Source organism: Leptonychotes weddellii, chromosome 15 (genome assembly GCF_054177405.1).
Source record: "Leptonychotes weddellii isolate Sample4059 chromosome 15, ASM5417740v2, whole genome shotgun sequence".
NCBI lineage: Eukaryota > Metazoa > Chordata > Mammalia > Carnivora > Phocidae > Leptonychotes > Leptonychotes weddellii.
In genome coordinates this window covers 35,242,896-35,263,405 of record NC_138383.1, presented here as the reverse complement: position 1 = coordinate 35,263,405, position 20,510 = coordinate 35,242,896, and the positions used below count along the sequence as shown (strand labels likewise).

General features: G+C 53.6%; 1 protein-coding gene across 1 annotated transcript in view; it reads left to right on the top strand.

Moving 5' to 3' along the window:
• Positions 1 to 3,911: 3,911 nt before the first annotated feature.
• RAB11FIP4 (RAB11 family interacting protein 4) overlaps positions 3,912 to 20,510 on the top strand; it is a 113,183-nt gene continuing 96,584 nt past the window's right edge. Inside the window, exon 1 of the mRNA XM_081805401.1 lies at positions 3,912 to 4,070. Coding sequence (XP_081661527.1) covers positions 3,912 to 4,070 — 159 coding nt within the window. The remainder of the gene's footprint in view (positions 4,071 to 20,510) is intronic.

Genomic DNA, 20,510 nt, shown 5'->3' with positions numbered 1-20,510 from the left:
TCATCATGTTGCCTTCTCTTCTGTTTGTGTCAGATCTCCCTCTGCCTCTTTTTTTTTTTTAGATTTTTTTTATTTATTCAGTTGAGAGAGAGAGCGCGTACAACCCGAGCCAAAACCAAGAGTCAGATGCCTAAGCAACTGAGCCACCCAGCCGCCCCTGCCTTTTTCTTATAGGATATGCGTGACTGTGTTTAGAACCCACCTGGATAACCCAGGATAATCTCCCTATCTTCAGATCCTTAACTTAATCAAGTCTGCAAAGACTCATGTTACAGTAGGGGAACATTTACAGGTCCCAGGGATGAGGACGTGACTATCCGCAGGGGGCATTCTCCAGCCTACCACACCACAGTTGCCCATTCCTTCCTTAATTTATTCCTCCACAGACCTTGATTGTGTGTGTCGGGCACGGTACTAGGAGCTGGGGGCTAGAAAATCTAGAAACAACACAGTCCCCGCCCTCAGGGTCCTTTCATAGCCATTCCCAACTGCTCTCGTGATACCTAACAGGAGAAAGAGACACAAGGACAGTCACAATAGCTAGCACCTACTACCTGGGCACTGATATTTACATCTATTAACCCTCCTGATGGCATTATCCCCATCTGTAGGGTGGCTCCACAGCCTGTATTTGTCACCTATCTGTACAGAATGCTCCAGGAGCAGAGGGGAGAGGCAGTCAAAGTGAGGGAGGTGTAGTCAGGGAAGGCTTCCTGCAGGAGGTGCCATGCCACTTCCAGGGAATTTGGAAGGACTGGAGTTGGAAGGACTGGAAGTGGCTTGGGGGAGGAGGTAGGAGTGAGGAGGTGCCCCGGGGAAGAGGGAGGCTGAAGGGAGCTGGGATGAGGAGAGACAGGAGGCGGGAGAGGCTGAAGCCTGTTGAGGCTTCTCCCTAGAGAATGGGCTGGAATCCCCACTGCTCCTTCCGTGTGTATTTCCCAGATGGGCCTGTTGAGGCAGCTGTTGGAAATTGCCTAGGGAATCGGGTCACCTGGAGGAAGAGGAAGAGAGGAGAGGCCCTGGGTCTTCTTGCTCACTGCTCCCCCAAAGGGGCCTCTTGCTTCCCTGGGGCAAGCCCCTCCACCCCAGGGTTCCAGCTCTGGCATGGCTACTCTCTTGCTGTAGCTGCTGGGGCTGCACTTTGAGCTCTTTGACCAAAGACTTGGGAGCCTCTGGGGCTCGGGTCCCAGTCCGCCTCCAACAACCTGGGCCCTCAGTGCCGGCCACGTGTCGTCACTGCACAGTTATCAGTTCAGCAAGGACAGGGACTGTGGCTGCTCCTTTCTCTGTCCCCCAGCATGCCAGTAAAACAGAAAGAATGTGACAACACAGAGAGTGCCTGCGATGTCTTGCTGGCCCCAGTACCACAATGCTGAGCGACAGCCCCCAGTCCCCAGGTCACATCTTGGGGGGAGGGGGAGGCAGGCATCCATCAAATCATCACCCAACAGAGCCAAAACTGCAGCCAGGGAGCTAGCTGAGGAGAGTCAGGGGTCAGGGAGGGCTCCCCCGAGGAAGGAACTTTGGAATCCGGTGTGACCCTGTCTTTGGGGGAGAAGAACCACAAATCTGATTGTGGGCTTTGGCCGTGGTTCACGTGGGATGCGTTCATGCTCAGATCTGAGCCCCCCCCCACCTCGACCAGCTGAACTGGGTGAGGTGTCCCAGCTCCCTGGTCCCCCCAGTTAGGGGACGTGATGTCGGAGAGCTCTGACAGCCATTTGTGCAGCTATGGCCCCTGCTCATCTCCTTTCTGCGTGAACCTCTTGCGAGAGAGAAGGGGCAGGGGCTGACTTGGAAGAATTCATAAGAGGGTCCCAGGGGCAGGTGGCAGCCCCAACTTCCTTGGAAGCTCGACGGACCTCCAAAAGCCAGCCTCCACCCCCCCTCCCCAGTTGCCCCGGGGCCTCCCTGACTCCCTCTACTTCCTCTTCCACTTCACAGGGCAAATGGGGGTGGGGTAATACGCACGTTAGCTCTAATCTTTGGCCAGCCTCTATGGGAGTTATTGTCATTAGCCCCATTGTACAGATGTGGAAACTGAGACTCAAAATATCTTGCTGAGGAGCATCCAGCTAGCAGAGAAGCCCATGCTCTTCCCAGAACCCACCCCACCCCCAACCTCCAACCCTACCCCATGACCTCCCCTCTCCTGCTCTCCCACACCTTGGACTCTCCAATCCTCAAACTCACAAGCCTCTCTTCTCAGGAGGTGCTTCCGGAGGAATTCAAGTGAGTATCCAGGAGCAAAGGGCAGATAAAGGCCACATTCACCCCTGGAACTTGGGCTGCACAGAGGGAAGAGTGGGCTCATTCAGAGCTGAGCAGGAAGACCAGAGGCCAGGGAGGAGAGAACACACAGCCCATGTATGAAACTGGGCCCCAGGCCACTCCACATTCCCTGCCTGGGTCCCCACACTGCTCTTGGCTCCTGCAGGTAATGGGGCTGGGGCTTCTTCGGGACCCACCCTTGGCTGGAGATGAGGGACAAGAAGGTGATGAAGACACATCCTGTCCTGGAGGGTTTCCCAGCATGGTGGGGGACATGGGCACCCCACCAGAGAATGATAAAACGAAGCAGGCATCTGGAGGAAGGCCCCAGAACTCAGACTGACAGGCAAGATGGAGAGCCATCAGGGAGCGTTTCCTGGATGAGGAGACTTCTGAACTGAGCGGGAGAGCACAAGTGGGAGTGGACTCAGCCAAGGCCTGCATTTGGGTTGGGGGCAACTGGTGACACAGGCTGGCCTGCTGAACCACAGGGTAGAGGGGAGGAGAGGAGGCAGGCCAGATCCTGCAGGGCCCCCAGGTAGGGCTGGGGCCAGCATGAGGAGCCCCAGTGGAGGCTCAGCTGAGCACTACCAAGAGGAGGCTCAGGTCCAGGCCTGCAGGCTGCTGCCCGCCCTCTGGGCTGAGATTCTGTCCTGGCCTCTCAGCTTGGGCGGCCAGGGCTGCCAAAGAAGGGTGAGAGTGGGAACCCAGGGGAAGGGAGGGGACCTTCCCAAGGCGTTCGGTGTGCCTGGGCCCTGCAATCAGCAAACCGAGTTGCCTTGTTTTTCCTTCCTCCAGCCTGCCCCTGGTCCTCTCTACCTCCCCTGTCCCCGGGGGGCCTGTTGGGGCCGGGGACCAGAGCTCTGTTTCCTGCTCCTCCTCTCGGTGTCCTTCCCCAGCAGCGACCTGGCCCCAGAAGCGCTGTTGGGGACGACTGTGCGGTCCAAAGCCTGGAGAGGCAGCACAGAGGTTAGGAGTAGGGAGTCTAGGTGCACCCAGATCTGGACTGGGTATCAATCCTAGCCCTGCCTCTCACAAGCTGTGTGGCATAGGGTAAGTAGTTCAACCTCTCAGGGTCTCCGCGTCCGCCCGGATGAATGTAACAATCGAACGCTCACGTGGGAAACACCTAGCACCTCCAGAGCGCTCGGGCCCGCGGGGCACCCACCCGGGGCGCCGGGAGCGGGGATGGGCGGCCGGGGGGCGCCGAGGGCGGGGGAGAGGCCGCGGGACCCGGGCCTCACCTCTGCATTCTTCCAGGAGGGCGGGGCCCTCGGGCGGCGGGGACTTTCCGGGCACCGGCCGCGCGCCCCCCTCCGCTTTTCGGGCGACAGAGGGAAACCGCGTCGGCGGGGCGGGGGTGGGGGCGGCCAGACCCGGGGGAGCGCGGCTCCTTTTGTCTGCAGCCTCCGCGCCGCCGCCGCCGCCGCCCCTCCCCGCCTGCCCGCCCGGAGCGCGGGGCTGCGGCGCCGCCGCTGACACGGCTCGGCCGCCGGCGGGCGGAGGCTGCGCGTCGCAGAGGCGCGCGGGCGGGCGGCCCGGAGGGCGCGCGGCGGCGATGGCGGCGGCGGCGGCGCGGGGCGGGCTGCGGCGGCCGCGGCGGGCGGCGCGGGGCTCGGGCTAGCCGCGGGGCCGGCCGGATGGCGGGCGGAGCGGGCTGGGCGGGCGCCCCCGCGGCTCTGCTGCGCTCCGTGCGCCGCCTGCGCGAGGTGTTCGAGGTGTGCGGCCGCGACCCCGACGGCTTCCTGCGCGTGGAGCGCGTCGCGGCGCTGGGGCTGCGCTTCGGCCAAGGCGAGGAGGTAAGGGCGCCGTGTCCCCGGGCCCCGCCAGCGTCCCTTGCCCTCTACCCGCCCGGGAGGGGCCCCGCCGGCGCCAGCCCCTAGCCTCCGCCCAAACGGGCGCCCCTTTCCCCCTCGGGCCCCCCTTCTTGCCCCTCCGGCTCCCCGGCCGGGTAGGACCCCTGCTTCCCCCCCCCCGCCTCGAGCACCCGCGGCAGCGAGCGTCACGCGGCACGCCCAGGGTGGCTTTCCTGCCCACCTTCCCTCCCCCGCAGTGCGGGTCCCTCTGATGGCTGTGAGAGCCCACCCGATGTTGGGGAGGGGGGCAGGAGCTGTCAGAACCCGGCCCCGGGGCCGCCCCGGGTCTGTGAGAACGGAATTCCAGGACGCGGTTGTGGGGGGGCGCTTGCGCCCCACTGGGCCTCAGCCAGGGGGTGGAGGGGCCAACTAGGGGCGCTCTGCAGCCTGACTGCACCCACCGTGCGCACAGAAGGAGGATGACACTTGGTGACCCCTCATTCGGGCTCCGATGGGCAGGCCTGGCTGGCAGCTGGCTGTGTTAGCGGCGGCAGGCCAGCCAGAGCCAGGCTTGTGGGGGGCAGCCGAGCCGAGTGTCTCCTGTGGTAGGCCCGCGTCTGTTCAGGGGAAGCAGGAGTTCCGTTGGTTGTTAACAGGGCAAGACTCAGAGGGTGGGTGTTGCCAGTGGGGTGGGCAGAGGAATATCAGTAAATGCCCGCCTCAACCAGTGTCCTCTCCTGCCGTGGGCACAGGGACTGGTGACTGGCAGGGAGGGCAGGGCACCCACCCTCCTGTCACTGCCCACTCTGACCTGCTCAGGGTTTTCTCCTGGGAACAGAAGCCCTGCCTAGTGAGTTTCCAAGGCCACTTAAGGCCTCAGGCTCTGCATGGGGAGCATGGGGGCCGAGGGCATCAGATGGGCCACTGGCTGGCATTCTCTTCTGGGAGCACCTCAGGCCTAGTCCATGGGAGAAGCCAGGACGTGGTTAGGTCGACCCATGCCTCTCTGTCACCTGGCAGAGGGGAGATGAGAGATAATCATCTCTCCATAGCACCTGGGCATGGCCGGGGTTTGGGAGCAGTAGGTGGAAGAGGAGGAGGCAGGTATCAAGTTTGAGAACCAGGTACCCCATCCCAGGAAGCTCAGTGCTGTGGTTCCTGTTGGAGCCCACATTTCCTGCAGCCATCCTGATCCTTCTCCTTCCCCAAAGGCCGGCCAAGCTCCTCACCCTCACCAGTGGCTCCCTCTGAGGCCAGCTGAGCAGCCGCCTTAGCATGGGGAGAGCCCCAGCACCCCTCTCAGGACGCAGGGCATGGGGCAAAGTATCTGCCTGGCTCTGCTGGAGCCTGGAGTTCCAGAGCAGCAAAACGGTTCTCCCCGCAATCTGTGGGAGGCCACCTGAGCCCCCAGCAGGCATCACCACCTTATCCCCGAGCTGGACAGCTGCTGTTGTTGGAATCTTCTCCCTCCCGCACTCTTAGAGCCAAACCCGCTTGCCACAGAGTCATTGCGCTTCTGCACAGGGACTCACATGGGTCTCTCTTCTATGTGGCAGCCTTTCAGTATTTGAAAAGAGCTCTCCTGCTCCCTTCACTCCTTCCCATCCACTCCTTCCTGTCTTTACTCCTCTGGGTCGAATACCCCCTGTTCCTGAAGCGCCAGCCATTTCCATATGACCCGGCAGGGGCCAAATCTGTGGCTTATGGCCCTGGAGCTGCCATCAACTAATTGTGGGACTCAGTTTTCCTAGTAATAACACAGAGGGCCTGGGTCAGGAGACCCCCCAGGACTGCTCCAACCCCAGCATCTGACACAAATGCAGGTGGTTCAAGGTGAGGCTGCCTTTTGCGTGGTAGACCACACTTTCCATTCATATTGACTTTCTGGCCCCCCAAGCCCTCAGGGATCTTTCTTAGAAACCTCTGCCAAACCAGGATTCCCCTCAGTCCTGGAGAAGGGTCAGTGATTTCCTTCTTTTTACAGCATAATCTTATGCAGTTTATATGCACAGTAGGAAATGAGAAATATGGGCAAGCAAATATAAAAGTGTTATGTTCCCATTTCTCAGGCAGCTCTGCTGTGACACCTTGATCACATCCTTCCAGCCCCATTTCTCTGCTTATATGTAGATTTCCCTCATAAAATGAGATCATGCTGTGCATACTGTTTTGTCACCTGATTTTTTTCTAGTAAATGATCAGCACTTTCAGCTTCAGTAAATTTTCATCTCATTTAATATGCAGACCTTATTCACATCTCCCTGTTTGGACCCAAAATGTCGATTTTTACTGTTTTGTGTAAACCAGTTTCCTCTCTAGAACTGTGTGATGCATCAGTTGTTGTGACCTTAGGTCTCTCTACTCTAATGCAATTCCTTTCTTTAAAAAAATCTTTTTTTTTAAATTTTTTTAAAAGATTTTATTTATTTATTTGAGAGAGAGAGAGAGCACATGAAACGGGGGAGGGTCAGAGGGAGAAGCAGACTCCCCGCCGAGCAGGGAGCCCGATGTGGGACTCGATCCCGGGACTCCAGGATCATGACCTGAGCTGAAGGCAGTCGCTCAACCAACTGAGCCACCCAGGCGCCTAAAAAAATCTTTTTAATAATCCTGACTTGTTGAAGAGATCAAGCCTCTTGTCTGTGTCAGTGATTTCTTGAATCAAAACCTGTTACTTGGCCCTTATTCTGATTAAATTTCATCTTGTTTGTTTCATCCCATTGTAATAGACAATAGAATTTAAAATCCTACCTCTGACACTCTCAAATGCTATGCTTCGTGCAGGCTGGAGAAGCAGGTGCTTAATGTCTGAATCCACAGGCTGAAAGTAAACGCAGGGCAGGACCACGGACAGGGCCTAGTAGGGGCGGTTCTACTCACACTGTATTGTCAATTGAGACCCACAAACATTTTGCTTCCCTACTCAATACAAGGGAGGAAAGTCATTTCTCCACAGGTAGGGATCCCTTCAAAATTCTATGTGCTTGGACAGTTTCTGTTTCATTTGTACAAAAATCAGGTGGAGACCCTGATTCCCCAACCCACTGGTGCTCGAGGGTGGATAACAGTTGTTCATTAGATATGGGGTTTGGTGAACCTCTCAGAGCTGGTTACCCACATTTTACCAACTACTCCCAGAGCACCAGGGATGCCAGAATCCTTTGCACACATAAAAATATACTAGGTTGTAAAGTATAAAATAAATAACCATGAGGCCATACTAATAAAAGTAAATGATTGAATGAATGAAAAAATAAATACTAGGTGAATTTCCCATACAGAATAAATAATTTATGTAGATAATTCCCCATCAAGGAGGTAGAGTGTAACTCCCCTCCCCCCCCCGTAAGTGATGTGTCAGATGTGCACAGTGACTGCTTTCTAAAGAGCACAGTATGGAAAGGGGGAAGGAGTAACTTTCCAGTAGAGAAGCCTGAGAAGCATGACCTCAGCCACACGATCAAGGTCAACATCAATAGTGATAAGTCATGGAGACAGTGTGTACCCTTGATGTGATGTCATAAGTGCCACTTTACCTCTGTGGTCTTCCTCCCCAAACCCATAACCCCAGTCTAGTCATGAGAAAAATACCAGACAAACCCAAGCTGAGGGATATTCTGCAAAACACCTGATTAGTATTCCTCAAATTTGTCAAGGTCATCAAAACCAAGGAAAGTCTGAGAAACTGTCACAGCCATGCAGAGCCTAAGGAGACAGAACTAAATATGATATAGATGGGATCCTGGAACAAGGATAGGACATTAAGTAAAAACTAAGGAAGTCTGAATAAAGTATGCACTTGAATTAGTAATGATCTTATGTATATGTATATATAAGGTTGGCCTCTGACATCCCCCTGATTTATTGGCTTAGGAATCATAGTAGAAAAGAGAAGACAAGAAAACTTGATAAAAACATGAGTACCTAAAATTGAGACACAAAGATTGACCTTTTAAAGAATACAAAGATAAGGGGAAACACCACTGTCCAAATCCTGAGAGTCCCTGATATGTGGGAGCAGACTATGATGAGTACATAGAACTATGGTCTGAAACCATGTTGGCTTCTTATGTCTTGCTTTTTTTTTTTTTTCCTAGCCTTTCTCAGCCTCTGTTTACTCATCAGGGATGATAATAGTCCCCATTCCATTGGGTTATTGTGGGGCTTTAACGAGCTTGTATATGGGACGTGCTGAGTCCCAGCTCTGTGGGTAGGCACATGTCAGGACTGCTGCTACTTTTGTTATGATTGTCTTCTAAACTCCTGCAAGCACCTTTGCGAGGCTGTTCTGGGCCCCGGGGTTCTCTAGGGTTGAGGTCCAGGTCTGGGACTAGTCTGTGTTGCTCTCAGCCACCCTCCTTGTCCGGCTTGGATGGGCTAGCCCCTCAGCAGTCTGAGGACGGAAGACCTTGAAAGCAGCCAGAGATGGGCCACACTCCCTGTCGTATATTCTTGTCCTTTTTCCAGTTTGAAGATGCTCCTTCTTGCTAGAAAGACTGGAAACAAAAGTAGTTGAGTGGCATCCCTGCCCTCTGTTAACAGAGCACCGGTTCCTCTTAGCTGTGGGCCTGTCCTTCCTGCTGGGAACGGAGAGCCACTCCAATGTCCAAAAGGGTGTTGTTCATTATTTCGGGGAGGTAACTCAGCTTTATCCAACTACGACTCATCTATAATTTCCCCCTTCTTTGCAGCCGCCCCAGATATGGCCAGAAGCCACTGGGGCATGGGGCCTCCTTGTTCGTATTGGGCAGGAGATGAAATAAAGGTCCTGGCGGGGCTCCCTCAGTCCCCAGGTCCCCCCTGCACTCGCGACTGCCACGAGAGAGATGCTGGTGCTGCCTGATTCTCTGAGTTGGCTGAGGGGTTGGAGGGCTAGGGCAGGACAAAACTCCTCAGGAGCCAGCCCTGGGTGGGGGTGGGGGCGTCCAGCGCAGATTCGTGAGTTGCCAGGGGCCAGGGAACCTTGAACTAGAACTGCGGTCTGCCCAGGAGAGTGGATTGGCTGCTGAGAAAGAAGCAACCATGTCCCCCATATCTGCGGCTGGAGCTTGGGAGGTAGGGAAGGGACAGGAAGAGAGGAGCCAGATCAGGAAAGGCTCAGCCATTCTCTGTAACTGGTGGGAGAAGCCGGGCAGCACGATTGGACGTGTGTCTGAGAACAGAGGCTGGCTCTAGCAGGCGACTGTGACATACGGTCAGAGAGGAAGAGGGTCTGGACTTGGGCAGGGGTGGCGGGCAGAATTGGCAGAGGCCCAGAAGGCCTGCAAAGCCCCAGCAAGTCACTCCTGGATGGTGCAATTCAAGCCTTTATTGGTGAACAGACCCCCTCTATGTGCCCCACCCTAATGGGGACATGCTCCAGATGACAGAGCTGACAGCACAGAAGGAAGGCCTAGGTCTTCCAAGCTTCGAAGAAGATGTAGGGGTGCCTGTGGCCCATGAGCAGGGAGCAGAACAGGAGTGGGCCACAGAGACCTTCTCTTTTCTACACTTCTGCTCCTGCTGGGTGCTCCCTAGAGACTGTGGTCCCTCAGGCATAAGGAGTGAGCACAAGGTACCGAGCTCTGGGGCTCGGGGCCGGGGAAGCCCTAGCTGGGGTGTGGCACCCTCCGACCTCTGACCTGCCCGCACCACAGTTCGGCTGTGCTGGGAGGAGGGGGCATGTGAAGACAGCCCACAGGGACTGGTCCATCTTGTCAGACATTCTTGAAGTGGCCTGCATCCATGGGGCACACCTCTCTGGGTTATAGCTTTCTTCCCCAGATACTGGGTTCTAAAGAAGACGAAAGCTCCAGGTAGTGGAGGACTTGGTTGCAGACAGATGTGGTTGGGTGCCAAACGGGGGACTAGAATCAGGCCTTCCAAACAGCAAGTTGTGCCGTCAGCGTAGTTCCAGTGGCTGGAGAATCTGAGCCTCCCGTGGGTGCTGGGCCTCCACCCTGTGAAGTAGGACTTGCCCCCTTTCACAGGTGGTTGCTGTGGGGCTCCGAATTACCAGCCTGGGCAGGTGGCATGGCAGTCAGACCCGGCCCCAACTCTGAGGCCCAGGAACGTCCCCCAGCTCTGGGGAGAGAATCCATGAGGCAAAGAAGGAGAAAGGAGGTGGGGTGGTAGAAGCAGAGCCTGGGCGGCAGCTCTTTGCCCATGGCCAAGGGTCCCCACATGCCTCCCCGGGATGGCGGGCTGAGAGAGGGAGCCCAGGAACCTGGTGGGGGGGGCAGATGGCTGAGAACGCACTCCTGCTCCCCTGGCCGGGGGGATGGGGGGCCCACCACCACCTGCACTGGGCAGCAGCCCGGCCTTGGGGGACAGTGCAGATTCGGGGCCAGTGACCTACTCTGCGCAACTTGGTGCTGGCCGGAGCACCCGTGTTCCCAGGTCCATTTTGCAGACTTGGCGGGCGAGGCTCCTGCCAGACCCTGGAGTAAGTGTGGAAGGGAAGGGGGCTCCTCTGCCTCCTGCTACCGTGGGCCCTATGGCCCCCCCAGCCGGCCATCAGTTCCACCGCTGGCCCCGAGCACTGATGGCCGGCCCGGAATGCAGTTAGAGCTGGGCCAGCCAGGGTAGGGAGGGATGGGGGCGATGCCTGCTGACCTGGAAACAGAATGAGTGTCACCAGTGCGTTAACTGCTGTCTCCTTGCACGCACATGCACACACGCACACATGCACACGCACACGCACACACACACACAGACTGAGTGAAGGCCCTGAAATTTTTATAGCGTAGTCTTAATGGAAATACCTTTTGCGTGTGGGGGTTGTCTTAATATATGTTTCCAGGTTAAAAAAAATGTTTTTTTCTCTCCATTAACATCTTGCATGCCTACTATATGCCAAAACTCTTCCAGACACTGGGAAACCAGGGTGGCCCAGAGCCGGACAAGAGACAGGCAAAGACATAAAAATGGCTATCAGGTGGTGTGAGGTATGAGGAAAAACCAAAGTACCGAGACGAAGCCAAAGGAGGATTTTTTTTTTTTTACGATTTTATTTATTTATTTGAGAGAGAGAGTGAGAGAGAGAGAGCACGGGGTGAGGAGAGGTAGAGGGAGAATCAGGCTTCCCGCCGAGCAGGGAGCCCTACGTGGGGCTCGATCCCAGGACCCCGGGATCATGACCTGAGCCGAAGGCAGAAGCTTAACTGACTGAGCCACCCAGGTGCCCCCCAAAGGAAGATTTTTGCCCCTAGAATGACTGGGGGAGGCCTCTTCTGTCACAGGGGCACAGGGAGGTGGAGCGTGGAGTGACGTGGGGCACCAGCTGGGCCCGCACATGTCGGCAGGTGGCTGACCCAGGCAGAGGCAGGAGCAGGCCAGGGGGTTAGAGGCGTGGCAGGTGGCTGGGCCGGGGGGGGGGGGGGCGGGCAAGAGGAGTGAAGGGAGACGGGCCGGGTGAGAGATGCTGGAGGCACAGAGCAGGGCAGCAGCGGAGAAGCGGCCAGATTTGGATACAAGAGCCCACGGGAAGCAGGGTGTGAGAGAAGGAGAGAAGTTGGAGAATCTGCTGGCTGGGGAAGAGTGAGGCGGGAGGCAGGCTGGGCGCCGAGTCAGGAGATGTGCCTGGCGTCCATGAGGAGACGTGTGCCAGCATCGGGCGGACGAGTCCAAGGAATGCGCCTCAGGCCTGCTCCTGCTGGTGACCCTTGCCTTCCTCCCTCCTCTTCTCCCCCGGCCCTTCTGTCTCACTGCCCACAGCAGAGAAGTTTTCTGAGGGAAAAACAGAGGACCTGGTTAAGGTGTGCTTCAGCTCCCTTTACAAGCCAGGCACAGGTTGGGGTCCCAGGGCCTCAGCCGAGCTGTCTTGGGGCATTGCGCCTCACTGTCTTCTGTCCGGGAGGCTGACTGCTCATCTGCCAGCCTGTCAGTCTGAGGGCTCCTCCTCGCCTCCTCCCTGCACAGAGTAGGGACTGGCCAGCGCCATGGTTTGTTGCTTGAATATGCTGTTGACATGACCGCTGGCCCTCTCCAGTGGACTCTCACTGGAGCCATCCCCCAATTAGACTTGGGGCTCTATGCTGTTACCCCATTCCCAGCATCTTCTGATCCTTGGAGACCCCCACCCCTGGAGACATACCTTAGGATCACCACCCCACCACCCCTGGGTCACTGCTGAGGGACCCCTTGTTCATAGTTGCATGCTCTTGGGGAGAGGGGGAACAAAGCAGCTCAGGATCCAGATGCTTGTACACTAGGGATGCAAGAGGACAGTAAGCCTCTGTCCATAGCCCAAACGATAGCTATGAGAACCTCTAAGTTCCCTGTAGACCTGACCTAAGACCTTGAGTCTCACCCATGTCTCATTTGCTGTGGCACAAAACTCAAAAAAGATGGTCACCTTCCTTCAAACGCAGGTATTGATTGCCCATGGCCTCTGGTGGCCTCTGTCCCCAGGAAGATCCCAATCTAAGACCAATACACACCTGGACAGGATAGACAGGTAATCAGAGGGCTGATTTATACCAAAACAAAAACCAAAAGGAGGGAGTAGGGTTGCATTCAGTGCTTGTGTGACTCTAGAACAGCCCCACCGAGAGTTGGGGCTTCCCTGCCTCCCTAGGCAAGCCCATTCTGTCCTGACAAGGCTCTGGCTGAGTCCTCTCTTGCACAGTGAGCTAAGGTCTGTCTCCTGGAGCTCTGTCCTTTGCTCATCCTTCCTTCTCCCAATCCACGCAACCATCCACCTGCACATTTGACAGTGCACCCACTTAAACATCCACTCAGCCCGCCAGCCAGCATGTACCTGCTCATCCATCCATCCCAACATCTGCCTCCCCATCGACCTATCTACTCATCCATTCGTTACACATCCATCCATTTGTCCATCCATCTGTTCACCCACCTTTCCACCAGCCTCCCCTGCCTATCCATTCACCGTGCAACCAGCATTTCCAAGTATCTGCCAGGCCTGGGGCCCAAGCACAGATCCAGGGCTGGGGACTGGCATTTTCAGGGAGTGACATGTGGCCGTATGGAGAGAAGCCACAGCCAGGGTGGGGAGGGTGAGGGCTGGAGCTGGGGCCAGATGGTGAGCTTATGGAGTCGTGGATGGGCAGCAACACCCTCCCCTCCTTGGAGTTAGCTGGTTTTGATTTCTCACTTCCCGCATTGGCCATTGGGTCTGGAGAGGGCTGAGGCCTTACTGTAAGAAGCGAAAGCCTAGGTTATTGTGAAGTGCTTATTATGATGGATGGACCTGTCTCCTTATCTGTAAAATAGGGGTCATGTTCTGAGAACTGGAGACAGTGTGGAAAGACCAGCATGGTGCCTCTTGGCATCCTTTCTTCAGGATCCTTTCTTTACTCCATGACCCTTGTTGGCATCCCTGCTGCTCTCCATCCTGGAAGTGCACCTCTGACCCCTTTCCTCTGCCTGGTACTTTTCCAGGCATGGGCCTCCCTGGTGCAATGGCCAGACTTTCTCCCACAGCCATTAGTGACTTTTCTGTGGACGGAGGGGATGAAGAAATGATCGGTGCAGTCTGCCTTCATAGTTCTCGTTCTCTTTCATCCTGGAAGCAGCCCCGAGAACCGGAGAGGCAAAGGGAGCTGTCCAGGGTCCCACAGTAAGTGGGGGTGCTGGAACATGAACCCAGGTCCGTCTGGCTCTAAAGCGGCCTCCTTAGTGCCTCCAGGGTTCTTCCAGGGTCAGGGGAGAGGGAGGATGATCAGATTGGAGTTTCAGCAATTTGATATTGGAGAAACCTCAAATCCGAGGCTTTGTCTGGCTTTCTAAATCTGGGGTGGCCCCGGTTCAGGGGCCGGAGCAGTGCCTGGCCAGAGCCATAATTAGAAGCAGGTTTGTAATCTGCAGGGCAGTGGGGGGCACCTCCGGGAGCCCCAGATGGGCCCTGCAGGCTGGGCTGCCCTGGCTGCGATGGAAGGGCAGGTGGCAGCAGGAGCTGAGGTTTTAGGGCTGAGAGGGGCTGCCGGCAACCACACCACAAATCACGCATCTCCACTGCTTCACGTGGGTTTCCTGCCAGGTGCCCCTCTGCCATCCTCTGGGGCCCCCAGGCGGGTAGGGCAGGGGCAGGGGGCCAGGCTGGCAAACAGGGCACCCCGCCCGCACCCTGTCCCCATTCTCCAGGCTCCTTCGTCTTCTTGGCCCACACTGCAGGCCCTTCCCGGCCACGAAGGCCCTGTGGCCCTAGCCAGCCTTGACCTCCTTTTGCTCCGCGTGCGTCCACCTCCCCCCAGCATCTCAGTTCAGGCCAGGCCACTGTCACGTTCGGTCAGGGCGCAGGCTTTGGGCACTGGTCTACCTTCTAGCTGCGTGAATCAAAGTTACTTAACCTCTCGCGGGCTCAGCCTCACCAGTAAGGCAGGGATAATATTGGTGAGCTCTTAACCCCATGTGCGACACAGAGTAAATGTCATAAATATTTGTTAATATCACTGTTACCACTAAGTCTTGGTTTTCTGGGTGGGCTGTCCATTTTCATTCTTTTAGGGATCTTTTTGAGCACCTGCTCTAGGTCAGGTTTGGTGCTAGAGGGCATAGCGGTGAGTAGGATAGGGTTCCTTCCCTGAGGGGGTCCCCCCCTGGGTGTGGGTGTCAGGGGACTGTTCTAAGAGGGAAGTCAGGGCTCCCCTCTGTGCCCCGGGCAGCACTGGAGACTTGTCTAGCTGTGCTTGCGAGTGAAGACAGGAGATTCACTCTGTTGGAAATGGGAAAGCTTTCCAGGGGTGACAGCGGGGTGAGTCTTGAACAGGTCGGCCAGGGCAGATGGGAAGGATGGCTATGCCAGGAGAGACACCTGCCGGGCAGGTGGGATGGCAGGTGGGAGAGGGACCGAGCTGCCAGGCAGGTGGGGGCGAGGTGGGGAGGTGGCTGGATGAAATGTTGAAGAGTTGGAAGCAGAGCGATAAGGTGGCTCTGCTGTGTTTTGGACAAGCCCGCTGCAGTAGCGCAAGGCCGAGGGAAAGGAGGCCAAAGCGCAGGCCACTGCCCCAGTGCAGGGGCAGGAAGGAAGTGGGGGAGGAGATGGAGAGAAGGAGAGGGTCAGAGGGCGGCTTCCGGGCTGTCCACTGGACTTCCCAGCGCTGCGCTCAATGAACAGGGAAGAGCGTCAGCTCATGTGTGTCCCATGCCCCCCACTTAGGGACTGGCTGAGGGGGGCCTGAGCACAGCTCGAGGATGTTCACACACCTGCACAGCTCACGTGGCTCACGAGGCCTGCCCTCACCCTCAGGAGTCCCTCCCAGGACAGCTGCTTTTTTACTTCAAAACCAAAAAAGTTCCCAATATTGTTGTCAGTGTATAACAACCTTATAGGATAAGAAAGCTAACCAGCACCAAACTGTATGCACATACCTTAATATCCACATTGTGTCCTTGGCAGTGACCCACGTGTGGTTGTGACCAATGCGTAGGAGCTGTTTGGCCCCTTTCCACCTAATGCTATTTCCTGGGCCTGAGTCCTCGAGGGAACCATGTCACCTGTCTGCTTAAGCCTGGTCCCAGGATTGGTCCTCTCACCAGCCACTCTTAATGTTTCCACAGACTTCTGTCCACTCTGCACAGCTCACTGAGCTTGGCCCACCTGGAGAGGTACCTGGGCTGGCTGGCCAACCCCTGGCCCCTGAGCTGGAAGGGGGAGGGTGGAACCCAAAGGGAGCTTTGCTCGCAGATGATACCCCAAGAGAGTGGAGGGGGGCTGCTGGAGGGAAGAGTCCTGGGCCCTTCCCCTAAGCCTTCCACCTGCACTCCACACTGGGCTGGCCTCCCTCAGTAACACTGACTGTCCCCTGTGTCCCAGCCTGTCTGGGCTCTGTTCCTAGCCCAGTGCCTGGCTGCCAGCCAGAGGACTGGCCTCTCCTGTGGGCTGACCCTGAGTGGGTAGGGCCAGGAGACATCTGCTGCCATGTCCTGGACACTGAGTGGTGGAGTCAAGAGCCTGTTTGCCCACTCATCCGGGCAGAGGCATTTGAGAAAGGAAAGTCACCCTTTCTGGGGCCATCCGATGGTCTGGTCATTGGTTTCTCCCTATCTGTCCCCTCCCCTGTCCTCCCCTCCTCTGATATGATTTGCATGAGAGTGCCTGTTTCTTTTCTCCACATTAACAACAAACCTGCGTATTATTTTAAATTTGTTTTTGCCAGTTTAATGGGTATGTAACATGTAATAGTATTTCAAACTTGCTCATGGGTTCATTTTTGATCGCTGAGAGTTTGCATTTTTCCCGTATTGCTATTTGTTCTTGGTATTTCCTTCTGCATAAACTGTTTCGTCCATCTCTTCTGAGTGCTAATCAAGAGGAACTTTTGTTTTGATCTTTGTATTTTTAAATTGGTTCTTAATATTTTTTCAGAACAGTTTGTCATTTTTTTCTTACTCTTGCTTTCCTTTTGTAATTTGTTGATCACATTTTATTACTTGAAAATTTTCCTACGTTTGACTATTTCTGTTTTCAATTATATCATATCTGCTTTATTTCTAATTATATTTATCATTTTCTTAGTAGTGTAGGGGCCAAGGGCAGGCCACCCCAGGATGGGCCACTTTGGCATGAAGATTATTTTGAGTTAAAATACCATCAAAACCCAGCAGATTCAGGAACAGCTCTTTACCTCCCCCTGACTGCCTAAAAAGAATTTAGATAGAAGACCTACTCTATCTATCACCATAGTTAACTACCTTATGATGTGAACTGGGTATGGGAGACAGGGAGGAGCCTGGCAAGGCTTGTTTGATCAAAGTCCTCTCAGTCTTATTGCTTTTGAGTGGTCCAAACATTTGTTTACCAAACATCATTTACTCTTTTTCATCTTCCTGTGAATTTCATTCCTTCCTTCTGAAGCCCCAGACCCCTACCCCCTTTTCCTCAGTTCAGGATGACTATATACCTCATTTTGCCTGACTGTCTTTGGAATCTCCATGTCTGTGTGGGTTCCCCATAAATATGAAATGAAATTTGATTTTCTCCTGTTAATCTGTCTCATGTCAATTTGATTCTTAGTCCAGCCAGAAGGACCTTGAAGGGTGGAGGAAATTCTTCCTCCCCGACAGTGTTAAGAACTTATTTCCCATCTCTAGCAAGAATAAATAAGCTGCCTTCTTTCCAAACCCCCCAATTTGTAAAAAAAAAAAAAAAAAAATTTAACCCACTTGGAATTTTTTTTTTAAATTTTATTTATTTGAGAAATAGAGAGAGTGTGAGCAGGGGAAGGGGCAGAGGGAGAAGCAGACTCCCTGCTGAGCAGGGAGCCCGATGTGGGACCCTGAGATCATGCCCTGAGCTGAAGGCAGATGCTTAATGACTGAGCCACCCAGGTGCCCCCCACCACTTGGGATTTTTATGAAGTTCATCCAACATTCAGTTCTATTAATATTTTAAATTTATTTCTAAACTAGAACTGAATTCCATTAGTTTATCCTTTCCTGTTTTTTTCTCACCCTTTATGTTCAAAAGGAAAAGTTAAAGAATATGATGAACACCCAAAAAAACGCTTCCGAGATTCACCAACTGTTAACATTTTGCCACATATGCTTTTTCTTTGACTCTGTCGGTGATTATCTATCTATCTGTAATTTATCTTCTTCGGTGTTATTTTGTTTCACAGAAGCATTTAAAGTAAGCAACGATGTCTTGACAGTTCCCCCATAAACACTTGGAGTGTAAGAACAAGGACAGTCTCGGGCACCTGGGTGGCTCAGTCGTTAAGCGTCTGCCTTCGGCTCGGGTCATGATCCCAGGGTCCTGGGATCGAGCTCCACATCGGGGTCTCTGCTCAGCAGAAAGCCTGCTTCTCCCTCTCCCTCGCCCACTCCCCCTGCTTGTGTTCCCTCTCTCGCTGCGTCTCTCTCTGTCAAATAAATAAATAAAATCTTTAAAAAAAAAAAAAACAAGGACAGTCTCCTAAATAAACAAGTGTCATCATCATGCCTGAGACTTACTATCAATTCAACAGCATCATCTAAGATTCAGTCCGTATTCAAATCTCCCGGTTTGTTCTCAAACCGTCCTTCCTAGCTACTTTCTCTTTTGATCCAAGATCCAATCAGGGATCACATATCACATCTGGTTTGTCGTATACCTCTTTCATCTCCTTGAAATTAGAACTATCTCTGATTGTTTTTTTTTTTTTGGCTTTCATAACATTGACATTTTCTTTCAAGTCCAAGCCAGCTGTCCTATAAGCTGTCCCATAATCTGGATATGTCTGTTTCCTTGCATTTTTGTCAAGGAGAGGTGACAGTGTGTACTTCTCAGAGCATCACATAAGAAGACACATGATACCAGTTTGTCCCTTTATTGAGTTTAATCACTTGGTTAAGGCCCTGCCTGCCCGATCCCTTCAACATAATGTACATTTCCCCCTTTATAATTAATGAGCAATCTGGGGGATGGTGCTTTGAGACAGTGTAAATATTTGGTTCCCCAACAGCTTTTCACACAATGGCTTTAGCATCCACTGATGTTCCTTGCTTGCGTAAATTGCACTGGTAGTTGCAACATGGTGATTTTTTTCCAATTCTGTCATTTCTTCTAGAGATGGAGTGTTGTTCAGTAAACCCCCTTTTCTGAGTATCATTATGAACTCATGGATTCTTTTCTTTCCAGTGTGTTATAATCCATTACCATCATTCTTATTTTTGATGCTCAGAGATATCTTTGTTTTGTTTTTAATGTAACATAAAATTTTGATCATTAGTTGGCGTAAAATATTATTTTGGTGTAAAATATTTTAAAATTGAGACATCAGTCATCATTACCTTTAAAAAATGCTCTCTGATATTCTTCACCATTTATGGATTTTTAAAGTACATGACACATTTTCAAGGTCTTTATTTGGTATTGCTTTAAATTTAGTAAATTAACCATCTTTAGTATATGTTTAATTCTCCCAATAGGAGCAAAATATTAACATTAAAAATAAATGTCTTACAATTAGGCTAAATTAATGTTTAATATTTAATGTGTCTTGTTACTACTGAAGATGAAATACTTTTTTCCCATTGATTTTTTTCCTAGCTGCATGTCACTAGCACATAGAATGCAATTGATTTTTGTAAATTTATCTCATAACTCACCACCAGTCTGTACTCATTTATTACTTCTAGTAATTTTCTGGCCGATTTCTTTGGATTTTCTAGGTAAGCAATCATGTCCTCTTCAGAAAGCAATAATTTTGTCATGTCTTCCTTTCCTATGTTTATGACTCCAATTACTTTTGCTTCTTAGTTAGATGGGAGTCACCAGCATTTTTAGAGCTAGTTGGACCAGGGGTGGGCACGGGACATTGCTCTAAGTCAGGAGGGCTTGGGAGTGAGGCATGCTGGGATGGTGACCACATGGCCCAGCTGCAAGTTCAGAACAGGCTGCTGTTGCCGCGGAGGGGGACTAACTTAGAGGAGAGGGGCTGGTGGTCAGGTGTCTTGGCTGTGGATCGGTGGGGGACTCCAGCCTTGAGAGGCAGGCAAGCACAGGCAGAAGCAGCACAGCAGGGGGTTGGCCAGGCTGAGACTACCTGGCTGGCCACATTGCACCGCAGAGCTGGCCTTGGGCATCCGGAAGCAGCCGGTGGGGCTGAGATTGTTCCCTGCGTCCTTGCTCTGGTCTGTGACTAGTTGGTGGAGCTGGCAGAGGCAAGACCCCACCATCCTTTTCTTACTGCTCTTTTAAATGGACTGACTGTCCATTACTGCCATTAAGTAGGATGTTAGCACCTGGGTTTAGGTTTATAATCCTCAGCATGTTAATAAAGACCACCCTCTCCCGGTCCCATTTTCCTTTCTCTGTTAAATGCGTTCGTGATGTTGGCTATTTTCCCAGTTGATGCAAAGCATATGCCTGGAAGGGGGAACCTGATTGGCCAGGCCTGACCAGGAGCCCATCCCCAGAGGCTGGCCCCAAGCTGCCTGGAGTGGGAGGGTGTAGTCCCCCAAAGGAAAGTCAAGGCACACCTACCAGGTGGGGGGCAAGCGATGTTGGGCGGCAAGAAACGACAGACTGCAGGGCAGCCCAGCCTCTTAGCCCACCCAGTGCTCTCCATCCCCAGCCTGCCCGGGAGGAGCAGGATGGGCGTTTGCGTCTGTGTTTCCCCGGGGAAACAGACTATAAGGACAGCAGCTGGGTTTGTGCACTGCTCTGGGGCACAGAGCAAGGGCATAGTAAGTGTTACTTACACATCTGGGTGAGTGAATAAATGAAGTGCAGAGGGACCAGCCCAGACCCCAGGCACTGGCTCCTACTGAGCTCTGCCCTGAAGTTTTCCATTGGTAAGCAAATCCCTCTCTGCCTTTGGGGGCTGCCTGATGAAGGTTTAGGGGCCCGAGGGCTTTGTGGTGAGGACCCAGGCTCTGGGGCTGGATAGGTCAGAGGTCAAGTCCTAGTGGCTTGCTGGTTCTCTGACCTGGGCCAAGTCTCTGTACATCTTTGGCCTCACCTGTGAAATGGGGATGCAACAATGCTGTTCTCCTTGACAGTGGATTGAGAGAATG